The 22,396-nt window shown below is 37.5% G+C and overlaps 1 pseudogene and 1 gene segment (V, D, J or C); one reads left to right on the plus strand and one right to left on the minus strand.

Annotated features, from left to right (window-relative positions):
- Positions 1-235: 235 nt before the first annotated feature.
- On the minus strand, positions 236-2,309 carry LOC132978410 (E3 ubiquitin-protein ligase TRIM35-like; annotated as a pseudogene).
- A 6,711-nt stretch (positions 2,310-9,020) lies between these two features.
- The window catches only part of LOC132978556 (T-cell receptor alpha chain constant-like), a 34,697-nt gene continuing 21,321 nt past the window's right edge, over positions 9,021-22,396 (plus strand). Inside the window, 2 exon segments of the C gene segment in view lie at positions 9,021-9,077; positions 9,999-10,140. Coding sequence covers positions 9,021-9,077; positions 9,999-10,140 — 199 coding nt within the window.

Consider the following 22,396-nt stretch of genomic DNA (forward strand, 5'->3'; position numbering starts at 1 on the left):
CATAATTTAACATGAATGTGAATAAGGAACAAAAAGCAGTTTACAGCATGGTCAGAGGGGAGACGCTCGCTGCAGACTCGCAGCACACACAGCTCATGGATTTCTGTGTTTCTATCTGTTAATACAGAGGCAGGACATAAAGAAGAACCAGAACCTACGTACTGTCTCCTGCTCCGTCATTCCCAACCAGAACACAACGCAGACGCAAGATACACACGGGTTACAAACACACTGGTTGTCAAAATATTAATGCATCCTTGATTTATTTTCTGTAAGAATCACAATAAACACAAGATTTACATTTTATAACGGCTTCTTTTTTTTTAAAATTCAGAGCAACAACTTCTAATGCAGCCTCAGGACGTCAGGAGAATCTTAACCACAAAGATACAGATGATGCCTTCAGGGACTCCGTAGAGTTAAAGTGAAAAAGTCTGAAATCAAACGTTCACAGCAGCTGAAGCAACAGATGACAGTTAACCAGTTAACACGCTGAGCAGATTATCTTTAAATAGACTCCAACAAACCAACCAATCAGGATCAAGATTTTACCTGCTGTGGAAATACTCAAAGTTATAATGAATGATTTAACAATACAACATCACCATCACCATGGAGAATCAGAGACGAAGATTCAGAACATCATCATGTATTAGTGTTTAACAGTCACAGAGATCTTCTCTGGTAAAATCTTCAGTGGGAGTTTATCCACAGTGTTAATGAATGGAAACATCCTCTTAGTGAAAGTGTGTTTGAAGGTGTGTATGTGTGTGTTAGTATCAGGATCAGAGAACGACAGCTCTCCTCTCTTACAGTCCAGATTCACTCTGATCCTCTGAGGCTTCTTCTTCACTGAGAGAACAGTGACTGGATGTGATGAGGAGCGTGCTGTGTATTTACCAGCATAGAACCATATTCTCCAAAATCCAGACCGCATGTATCCCTTCCTCTTTACAGACTTTGTTAAAACACCCAGGTCCCAGTCTGTATTTTCTCCAACCTGGACGTCCCAGCTGTGAGTCCCTGAGTTAAAGCCCTCACAGCCCAGGACAGAGCTAAAAGAATCAAACCTCTCTGGATTATCAGGAAGCTGCTGCTCCTCTCCTCCTCTCACACAGGTCAGATCTTCAGACAGGATGAGGACTGGACAAGCAGTGTTTGGGTCCAGAATGACAGGACTGTAGGAGACCATGTCCTTCATCTTGTTCCAGATGTTGAAGCTCAGGTTGCCCAGATGTTTGGCCTGGTCTATCAGAGCTCCTGAGGGCAGCTGTGGATCCTCCAGCAGGGGGCGCTGCTGGACTCTTTCCACTGCAGCCTTGTAGTTTTTCAGGAATGAGACGTCTTCAGCTCTCAGCTCGTCCTCTGTGTCTCTGACTGTGTGTGAAAGAGCTGCTATCTCTCTGCTCAGAGCCTCCATCTCCTCCTTCATCCTCTGACTCTTCTGCTCCTCTTCCTCCCTCAGTGCACACAGCCTGGCCTCCTCTTCCTCTTCTAGAAACTGGTGAAGCTTCTTAAACTGCTCCTTAATCTGCCTCTCTGTGTGTCGGGCCTGGACCTGAATGTGTTCTGCTGTTTGATCAAACTTCACTTTAACTTCTTTAAAAACATTTAACTTCTTCTTTACCGGCTCCAGAGTTTCCTGAAGTTTCTTCTTGTGTTGTCGAGCACCTTCATCGATGGGTCTGATTGTGTGTTTGCACACACTGGCTCCTGATGGTCCAGACAGAAGAGTTTGAGTTTCTCAGAGTGCAGACTGCAGAGATCCTCTGAAGCTCTCTGATCTCTCTCCTGCAGAAAACTCTCACACAGGTTCTTTAAAGCAAAGTTAGGAGGTAAGATATTCTTTGAATGTCTCCTCTTACAGAGTGGACACTCCTTATTCTCCTTCTCCTTCCAGCAGTTCTGCAGACAGTCTTTACAGAAACTGTGGAAGCAGGACAGGATGACTGGATCTTACCCTAACCCTAACCCTAAAGATGTCGAGGCAGACCGGACAGCACAGATTTTCCTCTAACTTGGACGCCATTTTATCTCAGAGTCAAGCTGAAGATGCAGCAGAATAAAACAGGAAGCCACTCCCCGTCCCTCAGAGTTTCTCTCACTTTGATTGTTTTTCTTTGAAACTCTCGTTCAGTTTGTGGATTCAGCAGCAGGTTGGAGTGTTGGTATTCCCAGTATCCCAGTATAACAAGTACTCCCAGTATCCCCTCCTCCTCCTGTCCTCTCTCAGTGGAAGTCGTGCTGGTTTGTGTCTGCAGGTCGGTCCGTCTGTCAGTGTGTGTGTCTCTTCAGAGTGAGGCAGAATAACAGCCTGTTTCCTGGTTTGTCTCAGGTGAGACAGGTGAGGGGGCGGAGCTTCTTCAGAGCAGGAATCCAGTCTCATTTGTCTTCCTGCAGCTTGAAGGGTAATCTCAAAACAATCTTGTTATTAGTTCCACTACATCGCTGTCACAATTTGTGACGTCAGCCTGACGATAGAAGAACTCCTGGAAGGTTTTATATCACTAAACGTGAACTTCAAATGTCTGCAGCCTCACCCGAGATTAACAATGATTTTTAATCATGTATGCGGCGGCTGTGGCTCAGTTGGTAGAGTCATCGTCTCTCAACTGGAAGGTCGACGGTTCGATCCCCCTCTGGATAACATGTCCGATGTGTCCTTGGGCAAGACACTTAACCCTGAATTGCTCCCGCTGCTTCGGTCGGGGTGTATGAATGGGATTAGTTACTTCTGATGGATGATACTACATAGTGATCACTACCATTAAACATCTAGATTATGAAGTATTAAAGTCAAACATAACAGAAGTGGTCTTCCGTCTGGCAGCAGATTCGGCCTGACAGCATGCCGGACAACCTTTGACCTCTCACAGTCATGATAAAGACAACCTCTGACCTCTCACAGTCATGATAAAGACAACCTTTGACCTCTCACAGTGATGATAAAGACAACCTTTGACCTCTCACAGTCATGATAAAGACAACCTTTGACCTCTCACAGTGATGATAAAGACAACCTTTGACCTCTCACAGTCATGATAAAGACAACCTTTGACCTCACAGGGATAAAAACATCCTTGAAGCTTGAAAAGTGGTCTTAGAAAACATGAGGTATGACTGCTTCCATCTAGTGGTGTAGTGTGTGATTACATCCTAATCTTTGTCTGAACTCTTGACACACTGTGAGGGTTCTGAATATCAGCTGCTTGGTGCTTCTTCTGGTTTATAAATCCTATAATTGTTCCTGTTCGCCTTTCAAAATTAAAAACTGTAAAGTCTTATAATCGTATCTTTTAACTTCATCTAAAGTCATTCAGGAGAGACAAGTAAATGATTCAAAGATGAATATTAATTTTTCATGTGATATTGAATGATTGTCAGAGAATCTTTGGTGCATGAACTCTACAGGGAGATGAAGATGGTTGATGGTGTCATATGAGGCTGATGGGATGAAAGTTGATCTAACTAAAGATGGGAAAGGCTGAAGATGTTGTCTGAGGATGAAGAGGCTGACCAAACTGCGCAGACCGGAGTTGACCAGACGGTGGCTGACGCTGTGATCTGAGACTGATATCGCAATGATGGCATGAATTAATTAGTGGAAAAGAGAAATTTTTAAACAAGACAGCAGCAATATGATAGGCTTACAATGAAGGAGTGGAGCATGGCTGTTGGATTGATGTGACCAGCTGATGGTTACGAAAAAAGGAGTGATCATGCGTGGAGAAGCTATGTCACACAGTATGAGAATAAATAATTAAATGAGCGTGCAGAATATAGTCTCCCTGACTGAACTTGCTAGAGCCCTAATATAAAACCCTCTGAGTTATAGAGCAACCAGTCGTTTCCTCTGTGATGCGTTTGTGTTTTTTTAGGTCACAGGTGAGTTCTGGTTCAGAAACGGGTCACATCAGCTCTCCTCTTTCCTTCCTGTTTTCTCCAGAAGCTATAAATGAACTTTTTGTTCTTAATGGAGGAGTTTTAATCTGAGAGGAGACGTGAACCTGATCAGAAGCAGCAAACATCTCATCGACAGGTACGACAGCTGCTGCCCGTCGGGCTACACGGTTGAGTTAGGGTAGGATAGCATAATACTTTATTGATCCCCAGAGGGGAAATTCGGGCATTGATTCGAGTTGTGTGGGCCAAGAGGGGTTGGGTAGGTAATATCTGCATCGTCACCACCTGGAGCATGCATGTACAAATCCTGGGTCTGTTGACAGTGGCAACGCTGTTTTAGTTGCGGTGGCAACTAATGGCCATAGGGAAGGTTGTGTAACGTATCAGTAAGACATCGGGGCGTAACCGGAGCGATGGGTGTCTTCACTGAGCGCTGATCCTTTCATTAGGGCACAGGTATCGTTTGATTATTTAAACTCAGGAGTAAGAAAACATCCTGTATAATTTTTCTTCCGTATTCATCACCATAACGTGCAGATATTGTGTGTAAGTGTTTCTGCAAGTTGTTTCCTGCAGTAAACATATTGCAGTCGCGGCTCTGAAATGTCCTCACTCATCGCTATTCATGGTCACAGAATGTTAATCTTGGATTTTACGACAATATCGATACCTGTTTGATACAACGACGAGAAGAATAGAAGTCCTAGACGCCCAGTGGGTTTTTAATGATCCTAAACTGCTGAAAAGCTTCCACACGGATGTTTTTGTGAAAGTGTGAAGGAAGTTTCTGGTAGATCCATTCCTCTCCTGCTCACTGGTCTGGGAACACAGATGTTGTTCTTCAGTACTTTTGATACCATCGATCATTAAGATAACAGATTGCATCATTTTAAAACATGTATCAAGAAATATCAAAGTATTGAACGTTCTGACGACCTCAGTCAGCGTAAAGTGATGCAGAGTAAATGAATCAGAAAAAAAGGTGTGAGGAGCAAGACGTTTAGAAACAAGATATACTTAATTTATCGTTTACTCGCTCCTCTACTTAACATCTGTGTTCAGTCCTCGCTCTGTGTCTGAATTAATTAAAGAAAAACTTTACACTCTTTGTTTGTTTTGTAGGTCACCGCTTGAAGGAGGTGAAGTTTGAATGAGTGAGTCACCAGCCTGATATGGATTACGGGAAATGTTTCCTCCAGAACAGCCCCAAAATGGATGTTTTATTGTGAAAAGGTGGCCTAATGAGACGTATTTAAGGTTGAGCCTGAAGGACACGATGGACTCTGACGTCAGAGCTTCGGTGAGTTTATTAACAAAACAAAAAACCTGTAATTTAGACCGCAACGTTAAGCGTTTGTGCAATTTAGACAGTGTGCAGGAGTTAATCTACAATGTTCTTTTACACATTTCTTCTGAGATTGATCAGGTTCAGGTGACTTTATTTTCCCGGATGTAAATTTGTAACCGTCAAAAGAAAGCCAAATTTAAAACACGTGGTTACAAAAAGTTTTAATAATGTTGACAAACTTATTTTGAAATCAACGAACCACGTGCCACTCTGTGAGGAGTTTCAAAAGACTTTACAGAAATTCAAAATAAAAGCCTTACATTTTGTAGGTTTAACTGTGAAATAACGGGATTTCAAACATGCGATTAATCTTTTTTTTTTTTTAAGATTTATTTTGGGCTTTTTGTGCCTTTAATGGAGAGATAGGATAGTGGATAGAGTCGGAAATCAGGGAGAGAGAGTGGGGAAGGACATGCGGGAAAGAAGCCACATGTCGGATTTGAACCTGGGCTGCCCACTTGGAAGACTACAGCCTCCATACATGGGGCGCGCGCACTAACCACTGCACCACCAGCGCCCCTATGCGATTAATCGTCAGGATTGTTAGCATCAGTGTGAGCGCAGCAGTTTTAGTCACAGTGTGTTTTACAGTGTGAATAATCGGGGAACATACCAACTCTATTTCAGCACAGGAACAAAACTGACCGTTACACCGGGTAAGATTTATGACTGTAAGGATTTTTACACGATAAAAAGTTTGTTAATTGGTATTTTTATCTGTTTTTATCCTTATTTGACTGCATGTTTTTGTTACAAAAATTCAAAATAAAAACCTCACAATTTTTAGTTTGAATTGCAAAATAGTTGAGTTTCAAACATGCGACTAAAAGTGCGATTAATCGTGATTAACTGTTGAAGTTTAGCGATTAATCAGGATTAAAATAGTTGTTGTTCAACAGCCGTTATAAAACGAATCATCGGGATTGTTAGCATCAGTGTGAGCACAGTAGTTTTAGTCACAGTGTGTTTTACAGTGTGACTTATCAGGGAACAGATAAACTCTATTTCGGCACGGGAACCAAACTGACCGTTACACCGGGTAAGATTTATGACTTTAATGATTTTAACAGTATACAAAGTTTGTAAATTGGTATTTTTATGTTTTTATCCTGATGTGACGGTGTTTGTTTTACAAATACTCAAAATAAAAGCCTAACAATTTTTAGTTTGAATTGCAAAATAGTTGAGTTTCAAACATGCGACTAAAAGTGCGATTAATCGAGATTAACTGCTGAAATTTAGCGATTAATTGGATTAGAAATGTTGTTCGTTAAACCGCCGTAATCTAAATATAACCCTTACACTTAAACACAAAAAGTTCAAATCGATCTGAAACAGTTTTAGTCACAGTGTGTTTTACAGTGTGACTACTCAGGGAGGATACAAACTCTATTTCAGCACGGGAACCAAACTGACCGTTACACCGGGTAAGATTAATCTGTATTTTTATTTTGTTATTATCCTGATTTGACGGTGTTTCTTTTACAAAAAAATGAAAATAAAACCCTAACAGTGTTTGTTCTTAAAAGTGAAATAATGGAATCTCAAACATGCAATTAAAAATACGATTACTCGAGGCGCCGGTAGCCTAGTGGTTGGTGCAAACGTACCGTGTATGGAGGCTGTAGAACTTCCAAGCGTGCTGCCCAGGTTTGGGTCCGACCTGTGGCTCTTTTCCTGCATGTGTTCCCAGTCATGTTGTTCCCCTGTGAACATCAGTGTGAGCACAGCAGTTTTAGTCACAGCATGTTTTACAGTGTGAATAATCAGGGTGCAGGCAAACTCTATTTCAGCACGGGAACCAAACTGACTGTTACACCGGGTAAGATTTATGCTTTTAATGAATTTACATGATAAATTTGTTTTATTTTTATTTGTTTTTATTCTGATTTGACGCCGTTTGTTTTACAAAAATTCTAAATAAAAGCCAAACTATTTTTTGTTTAAATTGCAAAATAGTTGCATTTCAAACATGCGACTAAAAGTGCAATTAATCGTGATTAACTGTTGAAGTTTAGCGATTAATCAGGATTAAAATAGTTGTTGTTCGACAGCCGTTATAAAATGAATCGTCAGGATTGTTAGCATCAGTGTGAGCACAGCAGTTTTAGTCACAGTGTGTTTTACAGTGTGAATAATCAGGCAACAGGCAAACTCTATTTCAGCACGGGAACCAAATTGACCGTTACACCGGGTAAGATTTATGCTTTTAATGATTTTTACACTATAAAAGTTTGTCAATTGTTATTTTTATTTGTTTTTATCCTGATGTAACGGCGTTTATCACAGAGACTGATCAAAACATGTTCAGGCTGCAGACAGAACAGCAACTATTATGAAAATACAAAGTTTAACAGGAGAAGATCAGTTTAAATGTTAAAAAATAAACTTAAAAATCATTGTAGACAGGCAGCACACACAGCAAATAAGATCTAATCGACATCACAGTGGAAGAAAAAGAGACAGACAGCTTTAACCACAGCTGGACACGTGTGATAAACTTTGGTTTCACATCAAAACGGCACGTTACCCTCATGAATAATTTTATATTTCATATATTAGAAAAAAGAGAAATGATTCAGGATGGTTTTATGGTCCTGAAAAGCTTCAGTGAGCGCAGCAGTTTTAGTCACAGCGTGTTTTACAGTGTGACTAATCAGGGAGTTAACAAACTCTATTTCAGCACGGGAACCAAACTAACCGTTACACCGGGTAAGATTCATGATTTTAAGGATTTTTACATCATAAAACCTTAAGTTATATTTTTTTAGTCATCGTTTGATGGTGTTGTAGTACTCACGATCGGTCTTGGTCTCGAGGTCTCGGTCTCGGGGCACTCTGGACTCGGGATACGTCTTGGTCTCGGTTAGTGTGGTCTTGACTACAACACTATTGTCTGATAAATGCAGACTGATCTGAAACCGTGCCAGCTGCAGACAAAAAGTAAAGTCTGATTTAAATGTCTCGTAATAATCAAAACATTAATTTAAAAAAAAGACGAACAAATGAGATCAAACTGTAAAAACTTTACAAGCGGAGCGGATTCATGCAGTGAATCGAAAACAGATTAAAAGTGTGAATAAAGAGATATCATAACAACAGACACACACAAACACACGGGTGTGAGTGCAGCAGTTTTTGTTCCTGTGTGTTTTACAGTGTGAATAATCAGGCAACAGAAAAACTCTATTTCAGCACGGGAACCAAATTGACCGTTACACCGGGTAAGAAAAATCACAAGACCTTATTTTGAGATGAGTTTATTGGAAATGTTTGTTTGGCTAAAATAAAAACTGCAGAAGATAAAAAAATATGAAAGATTCGCTCAGAGTTTGATGTGTGATAACAAACATGGAAACTAAAGACTGAAACATCATGTTCATACTTCTAAAACATGTCCATGTCAATGATTTCACATTTTAAAACAGATGCATCCCTGAGTAGTTCAGACACTAGCTCCTTAATAACGCCGTGTGAAACAAGAGGGGGACGCTTAGCCGTCATTTAAAAAGTTTTAGTTGAATATTTGTTGTAATTTTTTCTTTTAAAAAGCTGATACTTCGACTGAACATGAACGGGTCTGTTGTAAAGAATTCTGACCTAAAGATAAATAACAGAAGTTTTTAATCACAATGTTTGTTTTGTATGTTTTTTATGTTTCGGCAGATGTAGGCTTCCATACTAAAACCATCTAAAATAGAAGATAAGATGAAGAGTTGTTGTGTCGTGAGTGTGTGAGGTTTGTGTATGAGTGTGTGTGTCAGTGTGAATGGAGCTGGAGGCAAACTTGCCTTCGGCGGCGGCACGAAGGTCGTCGTGTCAACAGGTCGGTGGAAGACTTTAATTCATGAATATAAAATGTCGAGACGTTACAGAGACGATCGACTTCACTGAATCACACGTTCTGTCAGCGTGTTTGTTCGACGATTTCTTTGAGTAAAAAACGTTTTTAAAGAAGAGATTTCAGCGTGTGTGTGTGTGTGCTGGTTTTTGTCGAGCTGTGTGTGTCTGTGTGACAGCACAGGGAGGATACATCGTTGTGTTTGGGAGAGGAACTAAACTGAACGTGGAAATCAGTGAGTTACGTTTCCGAACACTTTATTTTACTACATTTAAAAAGAGAATTTAGATCGACGTCAGAAACTTAAAATCTGAGACGATCAAAGTGTGTCGTCTGAAAACAACCAATCCAGAGTTATGTGATCTTTATTTTTTAATATTTAATCAAACTGGGAGATTAATGACGTTTGTGAAGTTTCACAAGCAAAATACTGAAGCTGATATACGTCTTTTCCGAAACCAAGTCGGAGGAAATAATAAGACATAATACGATACAATAGAATATAATAGATCACATCACACGTAGAGTTTTTAAATGCTGTTGATCTGGGTCAGGAGCTGCAGCGCCCGAGCTGGAGGCTCCACTTCCCCCATGATTTGTTTGTAGCCCCGTGTTCTGTGCCTCTTCTTATTTGTCTTGTCTCTCGGTAGATCGTTTTAACCAGACATTCACGCCATCAAATATCTTCTCAGAGTGTTTAAGTGCTCGCTGCATTTGTAGCGTTTACTTGTTTAAAAAATATATATTTAAAATGATTTAACGTCTGAGGAATATTTTGTCGCTTCCTTTCCAACTCAGTCCGAGCTGTTTGAAAACTGAAACGTCACAGAAATATAAATATTTTTAACAGTAACACCTGTTATTTACTCTGAAAGAAACTCATCCGTTGTAGTCTCCGTTTATCAGCGGATTAATAAGTATGAGTTCACGTCGAGTCTGAGACGGTTCTCGTCTCTGAGAGGTTTTCAGTCAGCTGTCAGTCACAGTGTGACGGTCGGTATCGACAGAGTGATTTTTGGGAAAGGAACTCGGCTCATCATCGACTCCGGTAAGATAAAAAACGTCATGTTCAGGAGCCGAGACAGGAGTTACGTTTTTACTAAAGAATACAAAGTAATTAACTTTCTACTTTTAAACGTAAAGGCTGACTTGTGTGTGTGTGTGTGTGTGTGTGTGTGTGTGCGTGCAGATATGTGTCTACAAAGATAGCTTATCTAAAACCACTTAAAAACAAAACGTCTAAAAATGTTTTTGCACCTTTGGTCGTACCTTATGTGCCACTGGAAATAACATGTTTAAACGTCACAGAGCTGCAGAGAAGATGTGAAAGTTTCAGCTGTTGTGAAGGTTGACACTTTAAATCTTTGAATTGTCGAGTCTTTGAGTCTTCAAATCTTTGAGTGTTATAGCTACAGGTTTAATTTGAACGTTTCAGGAGAAGTGGAGGATTGTAACATTTCCAAACTAAAGAAATGTGATCTCAGCTACTTTGTGAAACTCTTCGTCTCAGAAGAGTGTAGATTTTTTCGTTGTTGTTTCATTGGTTTTCCGTCTGTTTGATCTCTGAGTAGTTTGAGGTTTTCGTAATGAGACTCGACACTGTGTGAAAAGTGGAGGCTACGAAAAACTCCTGTTTGGATCTGGAACCAGACTGACAGTCGAGTCCTGTAAGAAGGATCTTTTTTTATATTTTCATTTATAATTATTTGACCTTTATTACATCATTTACCCAAGACACCAAACATGGAGCAGAGCATTTCAAAAGATCAGTAAAACATTCAGATGTTACAGTAAAGATTCAGAAGCCTGCTTGGTCAAAATATAGAATAGAAATAATTGAATCTCAGACAAAATTACACCTTTAAAACATTTCTTATGTCTGAAATGAGACACAAAATGTCTGTGAGTCGATGACTTCTTCTATGTTAAAACAAAAAAAACCTTCAGACATCTTCAGCTGCAGAAAATAAATGTTAACACAGAATGTTTTAAAATAATGTATTTCTAAATTACGTTAGCACAGCATGTCCATGTCAGTCCAAACGCTGATTCGACAGTGTGTACCGGATTTATTCAAGATGCAGACAGTAAAACCATGTCGTTTAACCATTTTTTAACACAAGGAGGGGAGCCTGATTTCTACTCACTCAGGATAACTCTTTTTGCTACAAACAGACAAAACCTCAAAGCTTGTTGTCGAGCAGAAATATGAGTCCAGACATGGTCGGAGAAACCTCAATATTACAGACAGGCTGTCAGGAATCAGCTGTCTGTTTAAATATGTCGCTGTACATCCGACAGATATTGTCCCACAAAGTTTTGAGTTTAGGACAAGACCAGAAATGGTGACCCGGGGTCCCATCTTTTAACCTGAACATGTCACAAGTAGCAGAGACTGCGGGAAAGATTCTATTTGATTTGGTCTTTGAATAGTGCAGCCGATTAATTACTTTGATCTGAATGAGTTGACGTCTTCAGTTATTAGAACATGATTAAGTGAGCTCATCTTAAAAAAGGTAAACTTGAGCAACTATTGAAAACAGTGAACTACCTTTTAATCATCATTTATTGAAGACATTGTCATTATAATACATTTTACAGTTTAGTTTATCTAATGTGTATTTACAGTTAATTAGAACATAATGAAGCGTGTTGATGTGTGTGAATGGAAATCGCTGTCAAAGTTTAAAATGTCAAACATTTTTCTAAGAGGTTTGGCGTGGTTTGACAGACTACTGAGTTTGTGTTATGGTGCTTCATGTTGTGTGAATACTGGTGGAGCTAGGCTTATCTTTGGACGAGGAACCAGATTAACCATTGAACCCTGTAAGTAGTGATACTCACCGTTCACAGTAATTATTGTTTACCCAAATAATCCCAAAACCCTTCAAACTAGACTAGTAAAAACCTTAAATAGAATTTTTAGTGCACTAAAATCGTTCAATCAATAGTGTCACATTTCAAAATGAAGTTTGTTTCTCCCTGCAATAAGTTTCTGAACAAATTGTGACACATTTATAAACAGAGTAAATCAGAGTATCATCTGCATATTGAGTTTGTTCAGTGAGGTTTATGTAGTGAAGATTCAGACTGTGTGACATCTGCATCTGGTGGTTACAAGATTATCTTTGGAAGTGGAACAAGACTTCATGTTAATGACAGTAAGTTGAATAATTTTAGTTCTGTGGCGAAAATCTGACTGTAGGAAATGTATACTGTCGAACAAACTTATGTCAGTATCTACCTCTAGTATTTAATATTGATCCAAACATTTTGCTAGGCCTGGTTGTTGTTGTTTGCTGGAAAGTTTGGATAAAGTCCAAAATATTATAAACATGTTTTCCTACATGGGGTTTGGTCGAGCTGATCACACTTAAGTCAGATTGAGTTTGTGTTATGGTGCTTCATGTTGTGTGAATAGTGACTTAAGGAGACTCATCTTTGGACGTGGATCCAGATTAACCATTGAAACCCGTAAGTAGTGATACTCGGCGCTCACCATATTTATTATTCACCCAAATAATCTTAAAACCCTTGAAACTAGACCAGTAGACACCATACATATATTGTTTAGTGCACTGAAATCATTTAATTCGTAGTCTCAAATTTGAAAATGAAGTTTGATTCCTTTTGCAATAAAGTTTTAAACAAAATGTCACATTTTTATGAGCAAAGTAAATCAGAGTATCATCTGCATATTGAGTTTGTTCAGTGAGGTTTATGTAGTGAAGATTCAGACTGTGTGACATATGCATCCAGTGGTTACAAGATTACTTTTGGAAGTGGAACAAGACTTCATGTTAATGACAGTAAGTTGAATTCTTTTAGTTCTGCGGTGAAAATCTGACTGTAGGAAATATTTACTGTCAACAAACATCCGCCAGTATCTACCTCTAGTGTTAAATATTGACACAAACATTTTGCTAGGCCTAGTTGTTGTTGTTTGAAAAGTAAAAGTCTTGTTTAAGTCCAAAATATTAAAAACATATTTTTCTACATGGAGTTTGGTCCAGCTGATCACACTTAGATCAAATTGAGTTTGTGATATGGTGATTCATGTTGTGTGAATACTAATGGATTTCGACTTCTCTTTGGACGAGGAGCCAGATTAACCATTGAACCCCGTAAGTAATCAAACTCGACGCTCTACATAAATATCATTCACCCAAATAATTTGAAAACCCCTTGAAACCAGACTAGTAGAAACCCTAAATAGAATGTTTAGTGCACTGAAATCGTTAAATCTGTAGTCTCACATTTCCAAATGAAGTTTGGTTCTCCCTGCAATACGTTTTTGAACAAAATGTGACATTTTTGTAAACATAGTAAATCAGAGTATTATCTGCATATAGAGTTTGTTCAGTGAGGTTTGTGTAGTGAAGCTTTAGACTGTGTGACATCTAGTAGTAACAAGATTACCTTTGGAAGTGGAACAAGACTTCATGTTAATGACAGTAAGTTGAATTCTTTTAGTTCTGCGGTGAAAATCTGACTGTAGGAAATATTTACTGTCAACAAACATCCGCCAGTATCTACCTCTAGTGTTAAATATTGACACAAACATTTTGCTTAGCTTGATTGTTTTTTTTTGTTGGAAAGAATAAGTCTGGTTAAGTCCAAGATATTCTAATCATATTTTCCTACATGGGGTTTGGTTTTGTGGCTCACACTTTGATCCAACTGAGTTTGTGTAATGGTGCTTCATGTTGTGTGAATAGTGGTGTTACGAGATTTATCTTTGGACGAGGAGCTAGATTAACCATTGAACCCTGTAAGTAATAAAAATCACCGCTCACCTTAAATATTATTCACCCAAATGATCTCAAAACCACAGAAACTTGACTAGTAAACACAAATATAATGTCTATGTGCACTGAAATCATTCAATCTGTAGCCTCACTTTTTTTTATGAAGTTTGGTACCTTTTGCAATACATTTTGAACAAAATGTCACATTTTTATGAGCAAAGTAAATCAGAGTATCATCTGCATTTTGAGTTTATTCAGTGAGGTTTGTGTAGTGAAGCTTCAGACTGTGTGACATATGCATCCAGTGGTTACAAGATTACCTTTGGAAGTGGAACAAGACTTCATGTTAATGACAGTAAGTTGAATTCTTTTAGTTCTGCGGTGAAAATCTGACTGTAGGAAATATTTACTGTCAACAAACATCCGTAAGTATCTACCTCTAATGTTTAATGTCGACCCAAACATTTTGCTAGGCCTAGTTGTTGTTGTTTGAAAAGTAAAAGTCTTGTTTAAGTCCAAAATATTAAAAACATATTTTTCTACATGGAGTTTGGTCCAGCTGATCACACTTATATCAAATTGAGTTTGTGATATGGTGATTCATGTTGTGTGAATACTAATGGCTTTCGACTTCTCTTTGGACTAGGAGCCAGATTAACCATTGAACCCCGTAAGTAATCAAACTCAACACTCTACATAAATATCATTACCCAAATAATTTGAAAACCCCTTGAAACCAGACTAGTAGAAACCCTAAATAGAATGTTTAGTGCACTGAAATCGTTAAATCTGTAGTCTCACATTTCCAAATGAAGTTTGGTTCTCCCTGCAATACGTTTTTGAACAAAATGTGACATTTTTGTAAACATAGTAAATCAGAGTATTATCTGCATATAGAGTTTGTTCAGTGAGGTTTGTGTAGTGAAGCTTTAGACTGTGTGACATCTAGTAGTAACAAGATTATCTTTGGAAGTGGAACAAGACTTCATGTTAATGACAGTAAGTTGAATTATTTTAGTTCTGTGGTGAAAATCTGACTGTAGGACATTTTTATTGTAAACAAACATGCGTCTGTATCTACCTCTAGTGTTAAATATTGACCAAAACATTTTGCTTAGCTTGGTTGTTGTGTTGGAAAGTAGAAGTTTGGCTAAAGTCAAAATATTAAAAACATATTTTCCTACATGGGGTTTGGTTTAGTGGATCAAGTCATGTATTTCTAATTGAGACAGCGAGGCCTTGGTGATGTTTGAAAAGTAGAAGTCTGATTAAAGTCCCAAATATTATAAACATGTTTTCCTACATGGGGTTTGATTCAGCTGATTCCTCTAAGATCAGACCGAGTTTGTGTATTGGTGCTTCATGTTGTGTGAATACTGGAAGTCAGTCAAAGATCCTCTTTGGAAGTGGAACCAGATTAAAAGTTGAAACCTGTAAGTACTTATTGAGGTTGACAAAATTTTTGATAACTTAATATTTTTATGATACCACGTGTTTTAAAACCATACGCTCTCTGTTATTTTAATGAATGATAGTATTGATAAGTATGCTTTACAGGACTTTGCCTGCAAATTTTGGTAATTTAAAATAAATTATACCCAATATTGACGAACTTTGAAGACTTTAAATAACTTTAAAGGGTTTAACACATTTTAAAATACAACTTAAAGTCTAAGAGTAAGCAGACAACTTCAAGGAAAGGCCCTATCCAATAAAAAATGTTTAGATTTAGAAGTTTTTAACAGTTTGAAATCTTACAATTTTACCATCTTGACGTCCAACAGTAAAGTATTGTATTCGCCTTGAGTTGGATCACTACCAAATATACCTGAAATTCCAAATATGGTAATGTGGCCAATGTGTCAGTGCTATTACGACAGAATTTAGTTCTTTGCCTGCAATATTGGATGACTTAAAACAAGAAATTACCCAATATTAGGTGTTTAGGACTCCTTTTTCTAATTAAAGATATTGTTATCGGTTGATTTTTACTAGAATCGTATAGAAGTATACAATTCTGTTATCATGACAACCCTGTGGTACTGTTACTGATTAGAAATATGAACTAATGAACTAATAGCTAGTATGTAAGATAGTCTGGTAAATATCCAAAATGTAAAAACCATGTTTCATACTTTGGGTGTAGTTCAGTGGATCAAACTTAGATCAGACTGAGTTTGTGTTATGGAGCTTCATGTTGTGTGAATACTGGTTTGAATAACATCATCTTTGGAAGTGGAACCAGATTAATCGTTGAACCCAGTGAGTAATTATATGAAATTATGAACTTGCATGAATATGATGACGGTATTTTTAAAGGAAACTATGTTGATAAAATGGCATGTATATATATTTTTTTTCTTTAAATGCTGAGTTTTTACCACTGAATAGACTTTCTTTTTGTTGTTGTTTTTTTTGTCTTTTATTCTAGAGAGCATTTGTTACTGTGAGCTAAATGATTTGATCCGACAGATCTGCCAGGTTTAAACCCGGTTTATTTAATCCAGTTATAATAAAACTGAGCAGAGTCTCTCTTGCTGTTCTGTGACTTCTGATCTTTAACTATTTCAGTCAGTTTTTAAAGTGGATTTGAAGCTTTTTTAAGAAGAGTTTGTGTTGTTGAAGTGGATCACAGGTGTTTTATTCAGAGTTGTCGTGGTGTTTTCAGCGATGGCCCTCTGTTGGTGGTCCAGTCCAGTCTGTTCTCTTCTATCTGAATTTTCTAATTGTATTATTAGGTGAGAGAGGTGAGCAGCTCTTGAAAGGGATTAAAATGGTTCATTCAGGATCGTATATTAGACAATAATTGATAACCAATATAAATCAGATTATTGTCTGCATATTGAGTTCTGCTGGTGACGTTTTTGTTGTGAAGCTTCAGACTGTGTGACATCTGGAGCTGGTTTTAACAAGATAATCTTTGGTAGAGGAACTAAACTTCATGTTAATGACAGTAAGTTGATTTATTTCTGTTCAGAAGTGAAATATCTGACTGTAGGAAACTTTAAACCGCTGATCTGATGTTTAATTAAACCTTTAATTACGCACCAGTGTTTTTAAGTACTTTAACAATACAGTAGGGCTGCTTGATTAAGGCAAAAATCCTAATCCTGATTATGTTGATTGATATTGAGATCTCGACTATCAAACATCATTACTCGTTGATTTACAACATCTGCATAACACGCATTTATCAAACTTTATTGAATTCTGAACAATTTGAAAAACTAGCAATGAGTGAAAATATAGAAGTTGAAAAATATGAATATATAAAATATAATCATATAAAATAATCTAACTGTGCTTTCCAGGTAGTTGTGATGATAATTTGTGGCCAAAATATAACAAACACTTTGAAACATTTACCACACATGACAAATCCTAAGATTGAAAAGAGCGCAAAATTGCGGCACAGTAATCGCTAAATCTCGATCCTCTCGTTTTCATGACCTTGAGAAGTCAAAATCATAACTGAAATGGAAACAAGATTAATTTCCCAGCCCAACTATACAGTCCACATCAACTAAACTTAAAACTGACTTTTATTATTAAAGAATATAATCAGTGTAATTAAGGTTAGCAGCTCTTTGTTGTGAGTGTAGTGTGATAGGTTCAGTAGACGTCTGAAAAGTAAAAACAGCGTCTTTATTAAATGACGTTTGGTTCAGTTGGTGACACTCAGTTTGTGTAATGAGGCTTCGTGCTGTGTGACTAATGGATTGAAGCTCTTCTTTGGAAAAGGAACCACATTAATGATTGTCCCAAGTAAGTAATAAAGCATAAAATCAATTGATGATGAATTGATAAAGGTAATGCAAAGTATGAATCGTTGAAAACATGTTTAAGTTTTTGCAGAAACATATAAGCCACTTCAAAACAGTTTTTTCTGCTGTGTACTTAATTCAGGTTCAGTTGAATGCCATTAAGCATCTTCTTGTTTCGAGAGTGGTCGGGCGGCAGTAGCTCAGTCTGTAGGGACTTGGGATGGGAACCGTAGGGCCACTTTGGATGGTCACCGGTTCAAATCCTTTTGTGGACCAAAGTATGGAAGTTGGTGTTGTTGCTTGAGAGGTGCCAGGTCACTCCCCGAGTACTCCCGAGGTGACCTTGAGCAAGGCATTAAACTGGGGGTTCAGCTCTGGCGTGCTCCCCGCGTACAAGCCTCATGCTGACATCTCTCCACTAATGCATGTCCACAGCTCCTGTTTGTGCATGTGTGTGTATTGTAGGCAATCATGTGTGAGAAGCATGAAGCTCAAAAACAATGTAAATCTAGAGGATTCAAAAAGTATATAAAATTGAAAAAATAAGTACAAATTAGTGTTATCAGTCAAGCAAAAGTTAAAAAAAATTAAAATCTGAATTTTCTAAAGGAAGTTTGGTTCAGTTGAACACTATGAGTTTTTGTAATGAGGCTTCATGTTGTGTGAATACTGGACAAAAGATCATCTTTGGAAAAGGAACCAGAGTAATTATTGAACCAAGTAAGTAATGAAGCATAATATTAAAGTAATGTTAAATACGAGTAATCATTGATAATTAAATATTAACAAAGGCCTTAAAAATAAAAGTATGTGTTTCCAGGACAAGACACGTTAAGCCTTTAATGATCCCACAACAACTTCAAACTTCAAATAACTGAGAGACAGAAATGTAAAAAAAAACATTCAATTCAATTCAATTCAATTCAGATGTATTAGCTTTATTAGCATGGGAAACATGCGTTTACAGCACCAAAGCTGAAATGAAAATAAAAGCACAAGATTAAGCAGAATTAAGGAATGGTGTACTGGTTTACAGTTTAATATAAAGTGTACAAACATAAAAACAGTTTGTGTCTAACTTACAAATACCTGCTGAATATGTAACTTACAGATAACTATGATAGATAAATATGATTGATAAATATCTGGAGATAAGAATAGTAACAGAGCTGAAACTGTTTTGTGACTTCTGTGATCTGTCGTTGAAGTGGATCACAGGTGTTTCATTCTGAGTTGTCGTGTTAGTGAGCAGCTCCTCAAAGGGATGGAAATTATTCATTCAGGCTTGTAGATTAGAGAATAATTGATAACCAATATAATAGCCAAGATAAATCAGATTATCATCTGTTTATTGAGTTCTGTTGGTGACGTTTGTGTCATGAAGCTTCAGACTGTGTGACATATGGCTCTACTGCTAACAAGATTATCTTTGGTAGAGGAACTAAACTTCATGTTAATGACAGTAAGTAGATTTATTTACATTGAGAAGTGAAATATCTGACTAGGAAACTTTAAACCGCTGATCTGATGTCTAATTAAAACTTTAATTGCACACTTAGGTTTTTCAGTAATTTTACGATACAATCCACATCAACTTAACTTAGTTGTTGTTAGACATTTTATTGCACCATGTAAGTCCCTGTATGTAGAGTGAATGTTGAGTATTTTGCAGTATCTTGCAAAAACAGTTAACTTTTTCTGCTGTACGCGAAATTTTGGTCAAATTGAATTCCCTTAAGCATCTTTTTCTGTCACAGTGTCAACAGAAAGTTAAAAAAGTTCAAATCTGGATTTTCTTGATGAAGTTTGGTTCAGTTGCTCACGCTCAGTTTGTGTAATGATGCTTCATGTTGTGTGAATACTGGATATAAGCTCTTCTTCGGAACAGGAACCACATTAATTATTGAACCAAGTAAGTAAAACCATGAATGAATAGTTAGTAAATGAATTACATGATTAGTAATACATTTACAAACGTAGTCCAGATATGTAATTTTTCATAAATACATAAAACAGCTTTAACTGAACTCCACTCAGAACTTAAAGTTTAAATGTGATGTCATCATTCATTAAAACATCCTAAATGTTGAATTTTTGTAAAAGGAGTTTGGTTCAGATTGTTGGTCGACTGGTTGGTTTGTGTCACGCTGCTTCATGTTGTGTGAATGTTGGAGGTGGAACGAAGCTTTTCTTTGGAAGTGGAACCAGTTTAAAGATAGAAACCAGTAAGTGCTGATCGATGTCAGAAAAGTGTCATAATGTTGTATTTTCATACATTTTGTTAATTTTGTGGATATATTATTTTAAATCTGTTGACCATCAAAGTGGATTCTAGGTCTGTGTAGGGATGTAACAGTATATGTGTAAGACTCTCAGAGCAGCAGATCTATATTTGAATAGGAGCAGAGTACATGTTGAGAGCTTGAGAGTAAACGAGGTTTGCAGAAACTGGAATCTAAATGTCTGACCTTAACAAGTCAGGGTTACACCGTGTCCTAACAGCCTGCGAGCGTAAGATATAATGATCGCATGCTTGCTGTCCAAGCTGCAGCCGTTTAATATTTCATTCTTTGCTCTATGAATTTTAGTTTCCCCTTGCAAACAGTATGACATCTAGTGCTTTTGTATTAAATGTGGATGTGTGGTGCTTTGTTTTGAGGAGCAGCACAGCACACAGAGGCTTGTCAATAAACAGCTTATGTTATTGACGAGTCAAAGCTCAACATTTCAATCACGGGTGTGGATATTAATATAACATTGTCTCAACAAGCCAACAAGCTGTGCTGAGGGAGAAAAGCAAGTGTCAGTGCCTTGTAGAGCCCCCACTTTCCTTGTTCCTAGTCATTCTGCTCGAGCGAGGAAAACAGGAATGGGGAGTCGGGTTAAAACGTTTCTAAATGCAAACATTGCCAATGTATTTTTTCTTTTTTTAGACGGTTTGCAGAAGTTTGCTTGCCATTTTTTTGGTAATTAAACCAAGAAATGACTTGACATTTAGTGTGCAGGACTTCTTTTTTTGCTGTTGCCGTGGTATCCAACAGGTATCATTGTAGTTTGTTTTTATAATTCTCTTGGCCTGGTATCATGACGACGTTAGTCTGGACTGACTGGATGGAAGATATTAATTTAGTTTGGTTCAGTCTGTCAGCGTGAGTTTGTGTCATGATGCATCCTGTTGTGTGAATGCTAACTATAAGATTTTCTTTGGAAGGGGGACCAGAGTAACCATCGAACCCAGTAAGTAGTCGTTACAAATCTAAAATAATCATGACGTCTTTGAGATGTTAAATGTTGCTGTTGTAGGGATATATATCGTGATGTGGTGCTCGATGATAAACATGAAAATAGAATAAAAAATAAGAACCAAAGTGAACAGCAGTACCAAAACTGTCCAAGAACTTAAATAGAATAAAAAACATAAAAAATCTGACGCAACATGAAACGAAAAGTGTGAAATAAATGTCACATGGGAACGAAAAGAGAGAAATGTTCACAGATAATGTCCAAAAATGTCCAAAAGTAAACCCTAACTGACCAACAATAAGAAGCATGTTCTTTTTTAAAGTATTAATGGCGTCTTCAGTGTTTAAATTATGGTTTTTTAAATGCAGTTTGTTAGCGCGAGTTTGTGTCATGATTCTTCTCATTGTGTGAATGTTGCCGATAAGATCATCTTTGGAAGGGGAACCAGATTAACCATCGAACCCAGTAAGTCTTTACAAATCTTAAATAAACATGACGTCTTTGAGCTGTTAAATGTCTCTGTTGCAGGAATATATCAATATCATACTTTTATAAGATAGTTCAGCATCTTCACTGAATCAGAAACTGGTTTGTTGCTCCATAGGTTTCATATCAAAGCTTTTACTTTCAGTGAAAGTGAACAGCAGTACTCGAACGTCCTTAAAACTTAAATACATCAAAAATCTGACAGAATAAGATGTTGAAAATGTAAAATGACGTCTCTGGTGTCCGTAAAGACCCTCAGAGGTTAATAAGTGTCCACATTTGATTTTCATTCAACATAAATTGGCAGATAATTGTTTTAAAATGATAACTAAAGTCTTCAGTGTTTAAACGATGGTTTTTTGAATGAGGTTTGGTGAAGTTTGTCAGCGTTAGTTTGTGTCATGATGCTTCCTGTTGTGTGACTACTGGAAGTAACACTAAGATATTCTTTGGAAGGGGAACCAGATTAACCATCGAACCCAGTAAGTCATCGTTAAAAATCTTTTTTACACATGACAGCTCTAACAATCAGTGCAGGATTTATTTATTTATTTACCGTTATATTTAATGAGATCAGTAGTTTCAAACCGTTTCTGGCTCTTGACGCCACATTGACTTCATAAAACTCTGGCGACCCCAAACATCCAAAACACAAACCGCTTATTGCTCCAATTAATCTGTTTTTAATCATGTCGTAGTTTTTCTATTTGGTTGTAGTCAAGACCACCAAACCAAGACCAAAACAAGCCCGAGACCAGAGTGCTCTGAGACCTAGTCAAGACCAAGACCAGTGTACACTGAGACAAGACCAAGGTAGGACGAGACCCAGACAAGACCAAGACCTTAAATATCAATGAAAAACCATCAACTTGTGTGCAGGGGAGCGTCTTAACTGGTCTTGATTTAAAATTCGGAGTTGACTGAGTAAAAAAGCTCTTGATTCAGAGATGAGACCAAGACCTTCAAAAAGTGGTCTTGAGACTAGTGTTGGTATACAACACTACTGTGTTGCAAGTTTCTTGTTTTGACGTTGGCTATGGCACCCACTATCCTGTATGTGAAC

This window comes from Labrus mixtus, chromosome 8 (genome assembly GCF_963584025.1).
Source record: "Labrus mixtus chromosome 8, fLabMix1.1, whole genome shotgun sequence".
NCBI classification, from domain to species: Eukaryota; Metazoa; Chordata; class Actinopteri; order Labriformes; family Labridae; genus Labrus; species Labrus mixtus.